Raw genomic sequence first — 14,816 nt, forward strand, 5'->3', positions numbered from 1 at the left:
CTTTCTATTTAGTTATCTTCCCATTTGCCTCTGAATTTTCCCACTTCTTTTGCAATTAGACTGCTGGATTTCTCTCTCTCCCTTTTGGTCAGTCTGTGGTTGCTGCAACTAGACTTCAAAAACTAAGTCTTTACTGCTTCAAAATATCTTTCTTTCCTTGTCCTTCCCTATGCCCTTCCTATTTCAGAACTCTGAGATCTTGCACTATTGGATACATAAATGACATATAGCCTCTGGCATTTTACTCTTGATGGAAAGAATATTGGTTATGTTTTAGGGACTTGGAAGTACTGGAAATAAGGTCAGGTAATCCAGATAGTGCTTAATCAATTTAGTGTCTAAGAGAGTAGTGCCCAAGCTTAGGTCATAACATAAACTGTATAGATATTATGAGCATGTGTAATGGTAGTACATATATGTCTATTAAAATAATAATTAAAAAAAAAAAAAAGCTTAATTTGTTCAGTGGCTGACAAAGCAGTGTACTGAATTAATCCCTCCCACTACCCAGGTAAATTAAACAAAATAGCCTTTTGATATTTGATATGATTTCCAAGAAGCAGATTTCAAAAGTATTTAATTCCTCAAGGGACCTAAAATAAGATCTAGCATTTAGTCCTTAAATAACAAGGAACAAATGGTTTTCAAAACTAAGTGAAGATTGCGCATAAAATTGATAGTAAGTGCTATTGCAAACAGATGTAGCATTCACACACCAATTTTGACAAAGGATTAGACAGGACAAATTTATACTGAATTTGGCGAAGAATTGGAATTCATACAAAATATTTAGAAAGTCCTGCTTTTTCTCCTTGTTTATCATTTCTTTAGGAATAAACTTGTAGAGCAAAATAGATAAATCTGAGGACTTGACATCTTTACACATTTGTTTCAGATTGCTTTTAGTCTATTTCTGATGTCCCAATTTATTATCTATGAGAAGAACTGTGGCTTTTATTTATCCTTAGCGTGGTTTTGCCACCTATGAAAAGCAGCAAAGAGAAAAAGCAACCAGAGTTGCTTAGAAGAACGTTTTACTGGGATATTTGACTTACTGAGATGACCGCATTTGCTGAATCTCAGTATCTGAGGTGCAAACAGCCTATGCATGCAGGGGAAGATCTCACACAGAAGGCTGTCATAAAAGGTTGAATGGCAAGTCAAGTTGATGAATGACAGGCTCAGGAAAGATAATCTGCATATAGCTGGAATGACTCATGGTATTTGCTAGGTCAGGAGAAATAAATGTTATGGCCTCTGAAAAATTAACTACAGAATTTAGGACACAGAATAATACAGTTAGTCTAATGGTTGAAAGATTGTGTATTTAATCCCTGGCTACAGTTTGTTATTTCAGCCTTTTAATATTTCTGGAACATAACTTTTTCAACATAACTTTCTCTTTTGGACTAACACTTCTTATTGGAAACAGGTAAATATTTTATTTACATAATCTTTACTGAGTGAATTGTAGCTCCTATGACTGGAATTCATTCTATTCTGAATTTCAGTATACTGTAAAGCTGAGTATGAGGTGGTAATCTCTCGCCTTGTTACATTTGGAGAGCAAAAGCAAATTCATGTACATACACAACATGATTTAAACATATTATATCTTGCAAACTCTGTCTAGCAAAAGGATAATTATGATGGAGTTTTGGAGACAGAAAGAAAAAGGGATCTGCTGGAAAACTGCTTTTTTTCTAAATATGATTTCAGAAGTTGTCCTAAGGTGGAAATACTAATGGAAGTGACAATATCTTATGAGGGCTCATAGAAAATGATTTTATAACTCATTGCAAAGTTAATGCATGCTTTGTGATTTTATTGCTGGTACATTACATCTCCAAAAATAACGTTAAGTAGTCCTAACTGTAAGCTTTCTTAACATTTGAATTTTTGTGTTCTTAGCTGTCTGCTAATGCAATTTTTCTATAAAATAATTATTTCCATATTGAAGTGTGATAGATTTTTGTAGCATTTGCAAAATAAGTCAGCCTAATACTAGTGTAACATAGAAAATACATTTAAATCATAAAATCAATACACTTAAATCATAAAAGCAAGGTAGCAGAGAATCAGTTATATTCCTTGAATGATTTACATTCTTTTCTCACCAGTGGAAAATATATCGCGCAAAGAAATGCCAAATGTCAATACAAGAAATAATTTTAAAATTCAAATATTTGAATTTTGGGTTGGAATTAAATCTTTCTCACAAATTTCCTTTATATTAGGCTTCCTTTCAACCTTTAGAGGTTGCTGTTTGTTTGTTTGTTTCTACTGTAAAAAAATATATATAATTTTATAAAATGGCGGAACCGTATGTCAGGCCTTGCAGAAGCCTGGGTCAATGACATCAGTTACTCTTACTATGTCTACTGAAGCTACCACTCCATCATAGAAGGCCAGTGGATTGGTTCTTGGTGAAACTGTCCTGGTTGTCTCAGATCATGTCCCCATCTTGCATGTACCTCACCATAGGTTCCAGGAAGATCTGTTTCATGATCTTTCCAGTCACAGAGGTGAGACTCACTGGTGTGTAGTTGCCCACATCTTCCTTTTTACCTTTCTTAAAATCTAGAGTATTCTTTTATTACATTTTTATTATTATTATTTTCAAAGTAGATTTTTACATAATTTTATAATTTAATCTCAGTAAGATCTTTAATCTTAAATAATCTTTCTACTGTTTTGTTGAAAGATGTTGATAATGTATTCATAATGTTCATGATATTAGCTTTAATAGTGCTATCTGAATAGTGATAGCAAGAGTAATAATACTATTAAAGTTAATGAGATTTAACACAAGATTTTAATGAACCATAATTAGGGTAGAATAAAGATTTTTGCATCTTATTTCCAGTAGCAATTAATTCTGATTGTTAAGCTTTAATTATAAAACAAACAAACAAACAACCCTGTTTTTTTGTTATCTGATGGAATTTGATCTTATTTCTTTGATGATTTTGGGATAGTTCTGCAACTTGCAACATGACAGTACCTATGCTTCAGCGAAGCAATTAAGTACAAGTTTTACCTTAAGTAGGCACTTAACCACAACACACATAATGTTTTGTTTCATTACACTGAAATGGATTGTTTAAATAATCTAAGTGATAATAGTAAGTAAATATTCTTGTATTGAAGATTTATATTGTTATATTTAGCTTTAGCTAAATATAGTGTTATATTTAGCATAATTAGCTTTGAAAAATAACAAAATACTTCAAATGTCTGATCTTCATCTTTCTTACTGTACATTTAGAGCATGGACTTAAACACATACGTTTATATTAACTGTAGATTTATAGAATAACTGCTATTATTGTGTGTTTGAACTTTCCTGTCTTCTGACAGCATTATTTCATAACCGTAAATTGAATGCACAGTATTCAAGACATTCATATTCTTAATAATTGGTACTTAACAGACAGTTACTTTCTTATCATATCTATGTGAAATTGCTTATCTATGAATGATTCTGCGTACAATTTTTACAAAACTCATCTTTTTTTGGTTCCTGTAGAACTACTTATTATTTAAATATTTTAAGGAATATACCTGCAAAAATGTACTTTCACATTGTCTTTGTATCAGTGACTGTTATTAATAAAGGCTCTCTCTGAATGTTCATCATGCTATTTTGTATTAATTAAATATAAATATTATTATTTAAGGCCTTTGAAAACATAAGCTCCAACATTATATATGATGAATCATTAGCATGGAGATATCTCAAGAAGGACCATTTTCCTTGATACATTTTTGTTGATTTTCACTGACTTGGTACTCTTCCATTAGTTCTCTATGTACCTTTCTTTGATCAGATGATATTTTTTGAATAACATAATACATACAAAAAAGTTCAGTGACTTATGAAAATGCTACATTTCATAACATTTTAATGAATGAATGATAATGTTACACATTATTAGAATAGCTGCTGTACTGTTTATGTGTGAAAATATTTCAACAATTGCTATGATTGTATGCTGATTTATTGTTGAACTCATTTACAATTTAATTGATGTGCAAACTGTGATATTGCCAGTCAAAGTATAATCCGTCGTAGTAATGCACATGCTTACCCAGTTTTTCAAGTCTGGGTTGCTGCGCATTGTTCATATTGCTGAAAAAAAAAAAAAAAAAAAAAAAAAAAAAACAGTTTTTGTTGTACAACAGTTGCATTCATTCTGATTATATGACACATAGAACAGAAAATTAATATTCTAAGAAAAAAAAGTTGTCTCAAGTTCTTATGCTGCTATTAGTTGTATAATTAGATATTAATTAAAACAAAAAAGGAAATTTCACTATGAACTATTCTGTAGATAGGCACATTTTTATAAACATAATTTAATTTTAGACATCATGAAAATATTGATTTTCCTAAATCATTTTACCATTTCTTACCGATATAATCCCATGATTCTATGGTGTCTTAATTGGAATGAACTGTATTTTCATTTATCAGAAAAGTAAAAGTAACTGAAAATTTATGTGATAAATTTTAATCTGAACAGTAGTACTACAAAAGTGACCATTTATTGATTTTGGTCAGATTTATTATTATTTTCATTGTGTGAAGCTTTTGAATTCAATGTGGTTGCACCTAGAAAAAGATTTTTTTTATTTTAGACTTGACACATTTTATTGGAGGACAAACCAAGTTTAAGAAAATGTTTGATCTACTCATGAAATTGTGTCACAGTGATGTAATCTATAACTATAACCATCTTCTTTATTAAATGAATTTGTTCCATGTCTCTTGGATATCCTATTATAAAACTATCATTTCCCAGAACATTGGCACCAGATCTGAGCCTTGAAATTTATTGGGTTAGGTGATTTTTGACTGTCCTTTACAGCTGTACTTTTCTCATTCTATTCTATGTTATGCTATTTTATGCTATGCTATTTTATTCTATGCTATTCTATTCCATTCCTTTCTGCCATTACTCCTAAAAGGCACAAGTAGTTTTCATGTTCTGTTTCTCACTACTGACAATAGAGGAAGTCCAAAACAAATGTGACATTGTGGTTAGGCAGTTGGAGTTGATGATCTTTGAAGATCTCTTTGAACTTAATTATTCTGTCCTGTTCTAAAATAGTCATTCATTCTATTCCAGATTTTGACTTTTCTTTTGCTTTGTCTCAAGCTCGTTCTTTGATTCCTTCATCAAGATCTAAATGGTTCAAATGAAGTAAAAAAATGATTTTTTACTTATGGATGTGTGCGTTATTCATTCTGGTACTGAATTTTGGCATTACAGTGTTGACTTGTTATGAAATGCAGTATGGAATTTTATTTTAATGGCTACTTCTTGAGAGATGACTAAGCATTAAAAAATACTTTTCTCTTTCAGCTTATGAGTTACAGAACTGCCCAGATCCTCCTCCTTTTTTGAATGGATATATAGTCAACTCTGATTACAGTGTAGGTCAGTCAGTGTCATTTGAATGCTATCCTGGATATGTTTTGAGGGGGCAGCCTGTTCTCACATGCCAACATGGGATTAACAGGAATTGGAACTATCGTTTCCCCAGATGTGAAGGTAACCTTCTGATAGTTTGTTTCAGAACTGATAGTACTTAAAGACTTTTGTTTACTTATTTGTATTGTAGCTTTTGCTGAAGAACACTTTTATGCTAATCTGTAACATAAAAAGCTAAAGCCCAGATAATATTTGTCAGTCACGTTCCTTAGCAGTGATTTATAGTTCTTAATAATATCTTTTAATTTTTTATTGATTATGACAAATGATTTTTTTCAAGTATTTTTTTATGTGTGTGATTTTGTTCATTTGTCTTGAGTAGGGCAATGTGCAGTGTAGCATATAAAATTTTCCAATGTAATGCTTTTACCTAGACTTCAGGTTTTAGATAAAAATCTAAAAGATACAAGTGCAGAAACAAAAATTTCTGGCCTTTCATTTAGAGACTTTAACATAGGATTTTATGAAGAAATGGAATCATTTTGTAGAATTGAAGTGTGGTTGTGGCTAAACAACCAGCTAGGGAGAATTAAAGCAGATTGAAAGAAATGATTGATTTCTATCATAACAAGAAATTAATGGTGTTGCAGGTTTCCACTGAAGGGTGAATGTTTGATAATGATTGGGTATTAAAAGATAGGAAAGACGCTTCTGTACACAGAACATACAATATATTTTAGGTTAGTCAAACCATAAAATTTATGTTCTAATTCAGTAATATTTTATGCAATCTACCATAAATTGTTCAGAAATCTAGTAAACAATATATGTAGAGAAAGCTGAAAATATTGCTTATTTCTTGAAATAAAAAGGATTTAAAGAAAGAAACAGTTTAAAACTGATTTTTAAGGGTGAAGGTTTTCACAGGTAATATAATTTGTCCATTTGTGATATATATTAAAACATAAAGGCAATTTTAAATCCCCATTTTATTTTTAAAACATTATTTATATAATATTATCAAAAATTAGTAAGCTAAGAATTATTAATCTATGTTTCTTTTTAGTTTGAACTGTATTTTTATGCAATTATTACATAGACATAATGGTATGACAAACTTCAGGAGAAGATGTAAATGTAACCTATTGGACAAAAGGAGAAGTGATTATTACAGAAACCTGAAAGTGAAAAATGTTATAAAATTATTGAAGGTAAATCTGTCAAATAAGAAAAGTGTTAATGTTAATTATGGTGTAAAGACCCTCTAGCGCTGATATAGTTCTCAAAAACTAGTAAATGTAAATAAAACAGAAACACCATTTCCTTATAAATGTTTTAATTTAAATGTGAGTTATACCATTTCCATTCCTTTTGTTGAAACAAAACAAAACAAAAAAAATTCATAAAAATGTACACCGTGTTAAAATATAAATGTGCTTTTTTGCTGATTTCGTACCGAAAATTATTTAAAACAACTGTAGCTATCTTTTGACTAAGATTTACCTATTAGGTAATTACATGTCCTAATGAAGGATATATGCTGTAAATATTGCTCCTCTGAGCAACATAATGAGTGACATGGATGTAGATTTGTTTTGATTCTCCAACTGTTGAGAAATTGCCTAATTTCATTTCAAACCTGATCTGGAAAATTGTTTTTTATGTCATAGTGAGTTAAAGATTTTGTGAAATAGGTGTAGGTATAAGATAGAGTCACTTGGAAGCAATTCTGTAAAATAAGTTTAAATAATCATCATTTGAGCAGCAGGACCTGGAGAACTGATAGCTGGAAGGTATTTAACATGAGCACAGTTAAAAGAATTAAGAGAACATGAAGTTATAGCTCAGAACTAAGAATTTGTAAAACATACAGTTGAACATTTGGCATTGGGATGAGAAAGGCCATGATCATGACATCAAAAGTTCAATTAGGATATGGTACATTTCTGAATATATGGGATTAATAAACTTTGTTTTATTTTCATATTAAAGGACAGTTTTATAGCCAGAAAAGTATGTTGTTTTGCATTTATAGACAGTGTTTCCGATATTGAATATTGCTGGAAAGTTTCTAGTGTATGAGAGAATGTGTGACTTCTATATAGTCAATGAGTACTACTACTGTCAAAAGTCAATCTATTCTGATGTCTTCCATGTTTTCCTGTTTTCTTAAAAAGAACTACTGAAAGAAACTGTGTGCATTTTTCAAGACCATGAATTTCAAATGAAGTATGCTAATAATTTAAAACCTATTTCATAATATTAATTTGCCTTAAGGGAAAATACGTAAATATATATATATATATTTTATATATAATATATATATATTAAATATATATATTAAATATATATATATTAAATAATATAATATATATATATATAATTTATATATATAATATATATAAATATTTATATATATATAAAATACCACTGAAAGTAATTATTAAATAATGACTTTATTTTAATAAATTGTAGCTGTCATTATGTTATGAATAGACAGCAATAGACAGCACAGGAATCTCTTCTAAAAACACACATCTCAAAGGAAAAAGATTGGAAAGGCAGGAGAAAATATACTTCTTTGAGCAAATACTTTTCTTACAGATATGCAATGTGAAAATGCATTACATCCTTGTCATAGTAGTGGATTATAACTCATAATGATATATATATATTTTGTTTTTCTGAGACAGGTTAAAAATTTTCTTCTGGCATATTTATATAAAAGATGGGAAATGTAATCTCCCAGACTTTGTAACTAAAGGTGTTTGTAACATTCTTTTTATGTTACCTGTCATGTTGCTCTGAGAGATTCTCTTTCTGTTGACTATTACAGCTAATTTCTCTATTTATTTTAGAGGATTCTTTTAGGCTAAAGCATATTCCAGTTATATATTTCATTTAATGTGATCTGCAGCTCCAAGTGACTTTCTAATTTAAAAATAGCAATTTAAAAATTATTTTTCCTTTTGTTTTTAGAAAAAAATGTTATTTTTTAATTCTAAGAAAAAAAAATCAAAGATGAGGAAAGTCTGTTCAAAGGACTTATTTTTATTCAAAGGAGATTGGTTTAGGGATTCAACTTGATCAGTGTTGGAAAAAAAAAAACAACAAGATAGCAAAGTATAATATATATTCTTTCTCAAGATAAATGTGTAAAATTATCTTCGAAAGGGTAATATAGGAGTGTAAAGGATGATGATGGAATATTATTAATGTATGTTCCAGTGCTAGGGTAAAAAGAACAGTTAGAGAATATTAATTAATAATTAATTAACAACAGTAGAATATTAATTAAAGCATAGAGACTTGTCTGAAAATCATGATTTTAATTTAAAAAATGTAAAAAATGTGTTTGCTTTTTTGTTGGTGTATTTTTTTTATTGTTTTGTGTGTTTGTTTTTTGTTTGTTTGTTTTTGTTTCTTATTGTTGGTTTGTTTTAAGTCTAATACAAAATGAAGACATCGTTGGAGTCTTAAAAGGACTTATAATTATGTGGTATTCCTGAGTAGTGATATAAATTCAGCACTAAGAGGCTTAGCAGCCTTGTATCTTTTTTATTTCTCACTCCATTTTTAATACCTAGAGCAAAACACTTCCTAAAAGAATACTGAACACACATAGAATATTTATTAAGGAGTTTGAAATGAAACGTAGTCCATTATTTCTGTCTAATCTTCTGTTTCCTGCGATGTTTACGGATCTTTGGAGAACACAATCAACATCTGTGTGTACTGCTTATTCTATTGAAGTTTGCCTATGTCACATTTGATAGTTTATTGATCTGTCTAACAACGATATAAGAGAAATTAGTCTGTTTTTAGTGAGATACAATTAAACTGCTTTCTTTGTGCAGTATAAGAGATCCCTAAAGGCTTTTGCCTTTAAAATTTAAAAATATCTTCAATCATGGACATTAATAAACCAATCAGAAATATAATGACCATAGAATATATTTAAATATAAAATTTCAATCGGAAAAATCCTGCATCTTAACCAGAACTTGAAGGATTTTCAACTTGTCACTATATTAGTATAAGGAAGTGGGTTTTTTTTGATATATTATGTGTACTTCTCAAGCAGTTTTAGCTTTAAATGAGAGGAACTGTGGGTAGAACAGAATAGCTTTCTTAGAAGAGGCTATCTGAGCATGGCAAAAAAGCGCAGGTTGACAGAAAAGTGAAAAATTGGCTCATTCCATTTTCATCGTAGAACCAATAAAGCTGACTTACCCTGTGCTTGCAACAAGGAATTGGAGATAAAAACAATCTTGCTTTATCCTTACATGATTTCCTTTATTGGTTTATAGTTCAGAAGCATATGTTCTAAGATGGGAAGATGTGCTGAATGCATCTTGCTAACTAGTATTAGTATCGATAAAGAAGGTGAATTGGGGTGTGAATTGGTGAAAGCCTCTGGTTCACCTGTCCTGTATAGCCAGAGGCTAGTAAGAGGATTCTTCCAAAAAGGGCTACCTGTCAGCTAGAAAGATGATCATATCAGATCATAACTGCTGTAAATGATACAGGAAATGTGACACGACTGCTTTTCTTAGTCCTTTCTTATTTTTCCTTTTCCCTTTTCGTTATCCTTTTATTACTTTTTTTTTTTTCCTTTTATTAAAAAATTCCTTTTTTTTTTTTTTTCTCCTTTTCCCTTTTTCCCTTTTGTTCTTCATCATGTTGAGAAAAGGAAATGAAAATGGATCTGAAGGAGAGTCATAGGAACCCTGACAGTAATAACATAAATTCATATAGTTCATTCTATGAACTATAGAGAAAAATTCCAGAGATAGACTGGATTTCCACAAGTGCAATTAAGGTCTCTGCTGTACAATATAATGCCCATACATCTACCATGCCTGCATCCTGAATCAGTCATTTTCTCAAAACTGAAATGGAAAAGAGAGCTTGTAATTATGTATTTAAAGAATTGAACCCAGACTGAATGACTATCTTGTTACTGAAGTTATCTTTCATGCTTATTTTTGTGATTAGGGAGTGGAAAGCCTTGTAGCAACTTGAGATAGCATGCTGTGATTGGCATGAGAGATGTGAATCCATGAATCTGTGCCAAGACGTAATTTCTCTAGAGTTTTTTTTTCTTGGCTCTATCCCAATGAACATATAGCACGTTTCTAGGAGGGCACCAGAAGAACTTGAGAAAATCTCTTGCTCTGTACAGTGAGAAAAAAGCACACAGATCCAAGAACATGCTGGAATCACAGATTCCTAGCTGAGGGACAGAAACTGGGTCCAAGGGTGGTTTTGGCCACTGGGATTCAGATCTGAGGTGCAGAACAAGCCCACCTTCTTGAGCTCTTGCTGTCAGGTAGAGACTTTATGTATCCAGAAAGCTGATGTGGTTACCAGGGCCCCAAAATTCAGAGAAACAACTTCCCAGAACAAGAGGGAATGACCTTAAATTGTGCCAGAGGGAGGTTCAGATTGGATATTAGGAAAAAAATATTCTCAGAAAGAGGTTAGGGATTGGAGCAGACTGCACAGGGAGGTTGTGGAGTCACTGTCTCTGGAGGTGGTCAAGAGATGTGGAGCTGTTGTACTTGAAGACAGGATTTAGTGGGCAGTAATAGTGGTAGGTGGGCAGCTGGTCTTGATCTTGGAGGTCCTTTGCAATCTTAATGATTCTGTCATTCTAATATGCTATTATATATTTTCTACCTTTGCCAACTGAAAATGCCACTTTTTAAACGTGTCTTAACTGTTTCAATAGAAGCAGCATCTCCAGTAAATTCTGATGAATTCTAAGCAATAAAATCTGAAACACATCAGGAAAACTTACTTCTTAGAAATATCAGTACTTTTTATCTCAGAGAAGCAAGCAACCAAGGAAAAGATACTGTCTTCAAGACCTAGATGGGATTATTCAGTGGAGCTGTTAGAATTTGGAAGCATTTTGATATGTTATTTATAACTCAAAGAAGTATTTATTAATTTTTCTTTTGTTTCCTTTTCAGCTCCTTGTGGCTATAATGTGTCTGCTCAGAATGGTACAGTTTATTCCCCAGGATTTCCAGATGAATACCCTAATTCCAAGGACTGTACTTGGTTGATTGTTGTTCCTCCAGGCCATGGGATTTATATAAATTTTACTTTACTCCAAACTGAACCTGTGAATGACTACATTGCTGTTTGGTACGTGACTTTTTTTTTTTTTTAATGTGACCTCTTTCTAAGTTATTTGTTGAATGCTCACTGTCCCAAGCTTTGGTGTTTGCTTAATATTGCCCTTTAAATTGTCATGCTCAAGAATCACATATTCCAGAAGCTCTACATGTAAATAATTAACATGATATATCATGGTATAAATGCATAATATTATTGTTCTAAAAGTACTTTGAAACATACTCAATTAGCATTCAGTTCTTTTAGGCTTCTCAATGTGCACAGGAAGATACAAGTTATATTTTACAGTAGCTATGTGTAACCTGTTTTCCAAATGATAACAAGAGGTCAAAGTGATGTAAAAAAGCTCCATCATGTTAAATTATGTGTTCCATGAATATAGAAGGCTAGAGAAGATAGAATCTGTTGCTTGCAGCAAAAAACTTTTGACATTTTTTAGGTGTTAATTAATTTAGGCATTAATTAATTTTTTCTAATCTCCTGGTAAGGCTGATAGCCATTTTATCTATATTTCCAAACAAGGGTTTCAGCACTACATCTGTTAGCTTCATACTCTATGTTCCCATTCCCCAGGCTTGTATTTCTTATCTACTAAACCCATCTCAGTTTCATGTTTCCAGGTGGAAAATTAGATCTCAGGGTGGCCAATGTTATTTCATAAGAATTTACTGCATAAGATGATGTCTCTGATAAAAAATTGTTATTCAACTATACCCATACCTGGTCTTCACTCCACGTTACATGCAAAGTGACCTCTCTCTCCCATGTGAATAGGAGCTTACACAGAATATGGAATGTAGATTACTCTTTTTTGAGTCAGCTGCCTCTATCTTCTAGCTAGTCCAGTCTTATTGTACTTATTCCTGAGTAGGGTGAGTTTTTTTCCAGACAATAATACTAAATATAATACAGCAAAAATAGAATTAGATTATAAAAGTTATGTCTGACTGTTTATGAACCACGATGTAGCTAACATTTGTATTTGCATTAACATGGAATTCATGTCTAAAATGCATCCTAGGTAGTCCTGTCTTCTCTGATATGGTAAACAAAAAGAATGCTGGATTGATGATTCTCTTTTGTAAGCTTAAGCTATTAAATTATAATATCATGCCAACTTTTTGAACATATTTAGCTATACAATGTGCTGAATCCCTCTGTTGTTAGATTCTTTCAGTCAATACTTTAAAACAATCATTTTAGAGCTTATTTATCACAGTTTCTGTTTGCCCATAAATCACAAGCATGCTTTCTTTACAACTTTAGAGTTATTTTCTGATGTATCAGTGATGGGAGTAGGCTGTTTAGTGTAATTGTGTTTATGTCATTTATACATATGACATTTACTTCTGAATAAAAAGGTCAAACTTTTTTTTTTTTTAGAATAAGAAAAAAGCTATAGCTGACTTGGCATAGAAATGATAGAAATGTGTTCTCTTCAAGTAAATTGTCAGGTTCTTATTCAATATTCATTATTTTGACAATTATTTACAGGGCAGGAGGAAGTTGAAAATACGGTTTTATGCGAAGTCCGCTGTAGTTCATTTTTTCTTAATGTCACTGATACTAGAGCTGAAATAGGAAGCCTGGATAATCTTGATTCACTGGATAAGAAAATATTTTTTTTTTAATTCATTTAAATTATATTTTTTAAAAATCCAAGTTGTATTGCAAGCTGTATACATGATATATCCTTTTTAAAAGTCTTGAACCAGTTTCTCCATACAATGGATATTTCTTTTTATAATCAGATTATCTTGATAGAATTGAAACGGACAAAAATGAGTTAATGCTTGGCTTTTCAACCATGCAGCTGTAGCTGAACTAATATCCCTCTAGTTTAAAGACAGTGAAAGATCAAAAGCTAAATGCTTTCTGAGAGTTTCCAGGTAATATCCAGCCATCTAAAATACATATTATAAAAGGTTTTTGATTCTGTTTAGATTCTGTACATGTAATATACAAGGCCACAGACAAGTGTCACAGGGCTCCAAAAATTCTTCAGTGATTAAAGCAGTAGTTTTATTTATTTGCTCTAGCTGTTCAGAGCTAATTTTGTACATTATGATAATGGAAATGAAAGCAGCGTGCTTTCATTGTACTATTTCTCTTTGTTTATCAATCCTATTGTTCAGAAATACACAACTTTTCATTCAGCTTCCCCCACTCCACCCCCCTCCCCGCTGCTCCACTCCCCATAGATGTTATAGTAAAAAGACTCTTAGGAATGAATTGAAATGACATAATGAACTTGCACATCTCTGTATATACAAGCCATGGGTACAGACATGAAGGATCCAGGTGAACAATTTTAGAAATATGATCATAAGACTTTTGCAGATAGTTTTGTTTTTTTTTTTTCCTCTGCTGATATAGATATGAAAATACTGGCAGGAAAAAAAACACAGAAAAATTCAAATGTTAAAAAGTCCATCAATAATTTTCTTACCCCTGGTAATACAGAGTTATAAATTACTCTTGTTTTTTCACGTACTAGGTTTGGAATATAAAAAGAAGATTATATTGGTAGAAATAAAAACAAATGTATTCTAAATCATCAGAAAAGACATTCATAAAAAGAGTATGTATCTTATATTAAAGAGAAAAGAGACTTTTAATTTAATGTGATCTATTGTGTGTCCTGAGCTGATTTTTCGTGTTTGCTTTTCTAGGGATGGTCCTGACCATAATTCACCTCAGCTGGGAGTGTTCAGTGGTAACACAGCTCTGGAAACAGCTTACAGTTCTACCAATCAAGTCCTCCTCAAATTTCACAGTGATTTTTCGACAGGAGGATTCTTTGTTCTCAATTTTCATGGTCAGTTTGTTTTATATGATCAATGTTTAATTACCAAAATCAATAAGAGAATTTTAATAAGAATTTTTAACTATTTACAGGGCTTACCAGGGCTTCATAAGTTTGCTACTTTTTAAAAAATAACAGCATAGATTAGTTTTTAAAACAACACATTAAAAATATCTTAAAATTCATTTTTACAATGAATAAATGATGTTCTACTGCTAATATTAATCACTGCTATCTAATATCATTCTTTGAGTTGTTTAATTTATTTAGCCCATTTATTTATCAATTAATGTATACTGCTGTAACAAAAATCCTTACCAGCTTATTAATTTAGGGATTATTTATTGAAATCTTGATGGGATGGCACTGGAGCGTTGAACAGCAGCTGTAAGTTTAATACGTAGTAAAGTACTGTATTCAAAGTT

General features: G+C 31.2%; 1 protein-coding gene across 1 annotated transcript in view; it reads left to right on the forward strand.

The window, feature by feature from the left end:
• CSMD1 (CUB and Sushi multiple domains 1) overlaps positions 1-14,816 on the forward strand; it is a 1,002,456-nt gene that overhangs the window by 902,234 nt on the left and 85,406 nt on the right. The window contains exons 42-44 of the mRNA XM_085217921.1: positions 5,370-5,558; positions 11,417-11,594; positions 14,258-14,403. Coding sequence (XP_085074047.1) covers positions 5,370-5,558; positions 11,417-11,594; positions 14,258-14,403 — 513 coding nt within the window. The remainder of the gene's footprint in view (positions 1-5,369; positions 5,559-11,416; positions 11,595-14,257; positions 14,404-14,816) is intronic.

The sequence above is a fragment of the Meleagris gallopavo genome, chromosome 2, assembly GCF_905368555.1.
Source record: "Meleagris gallopavo chromosome 2, MGAL_WU_HG_1.1, whole genome shotgun sequence".
Taxonomy (NCBI): Eukaryota; Metazoa; Chordata; class Aves; order Galliformes; family Phasianidae; genus Meleagris; species Meleagris gallopavo.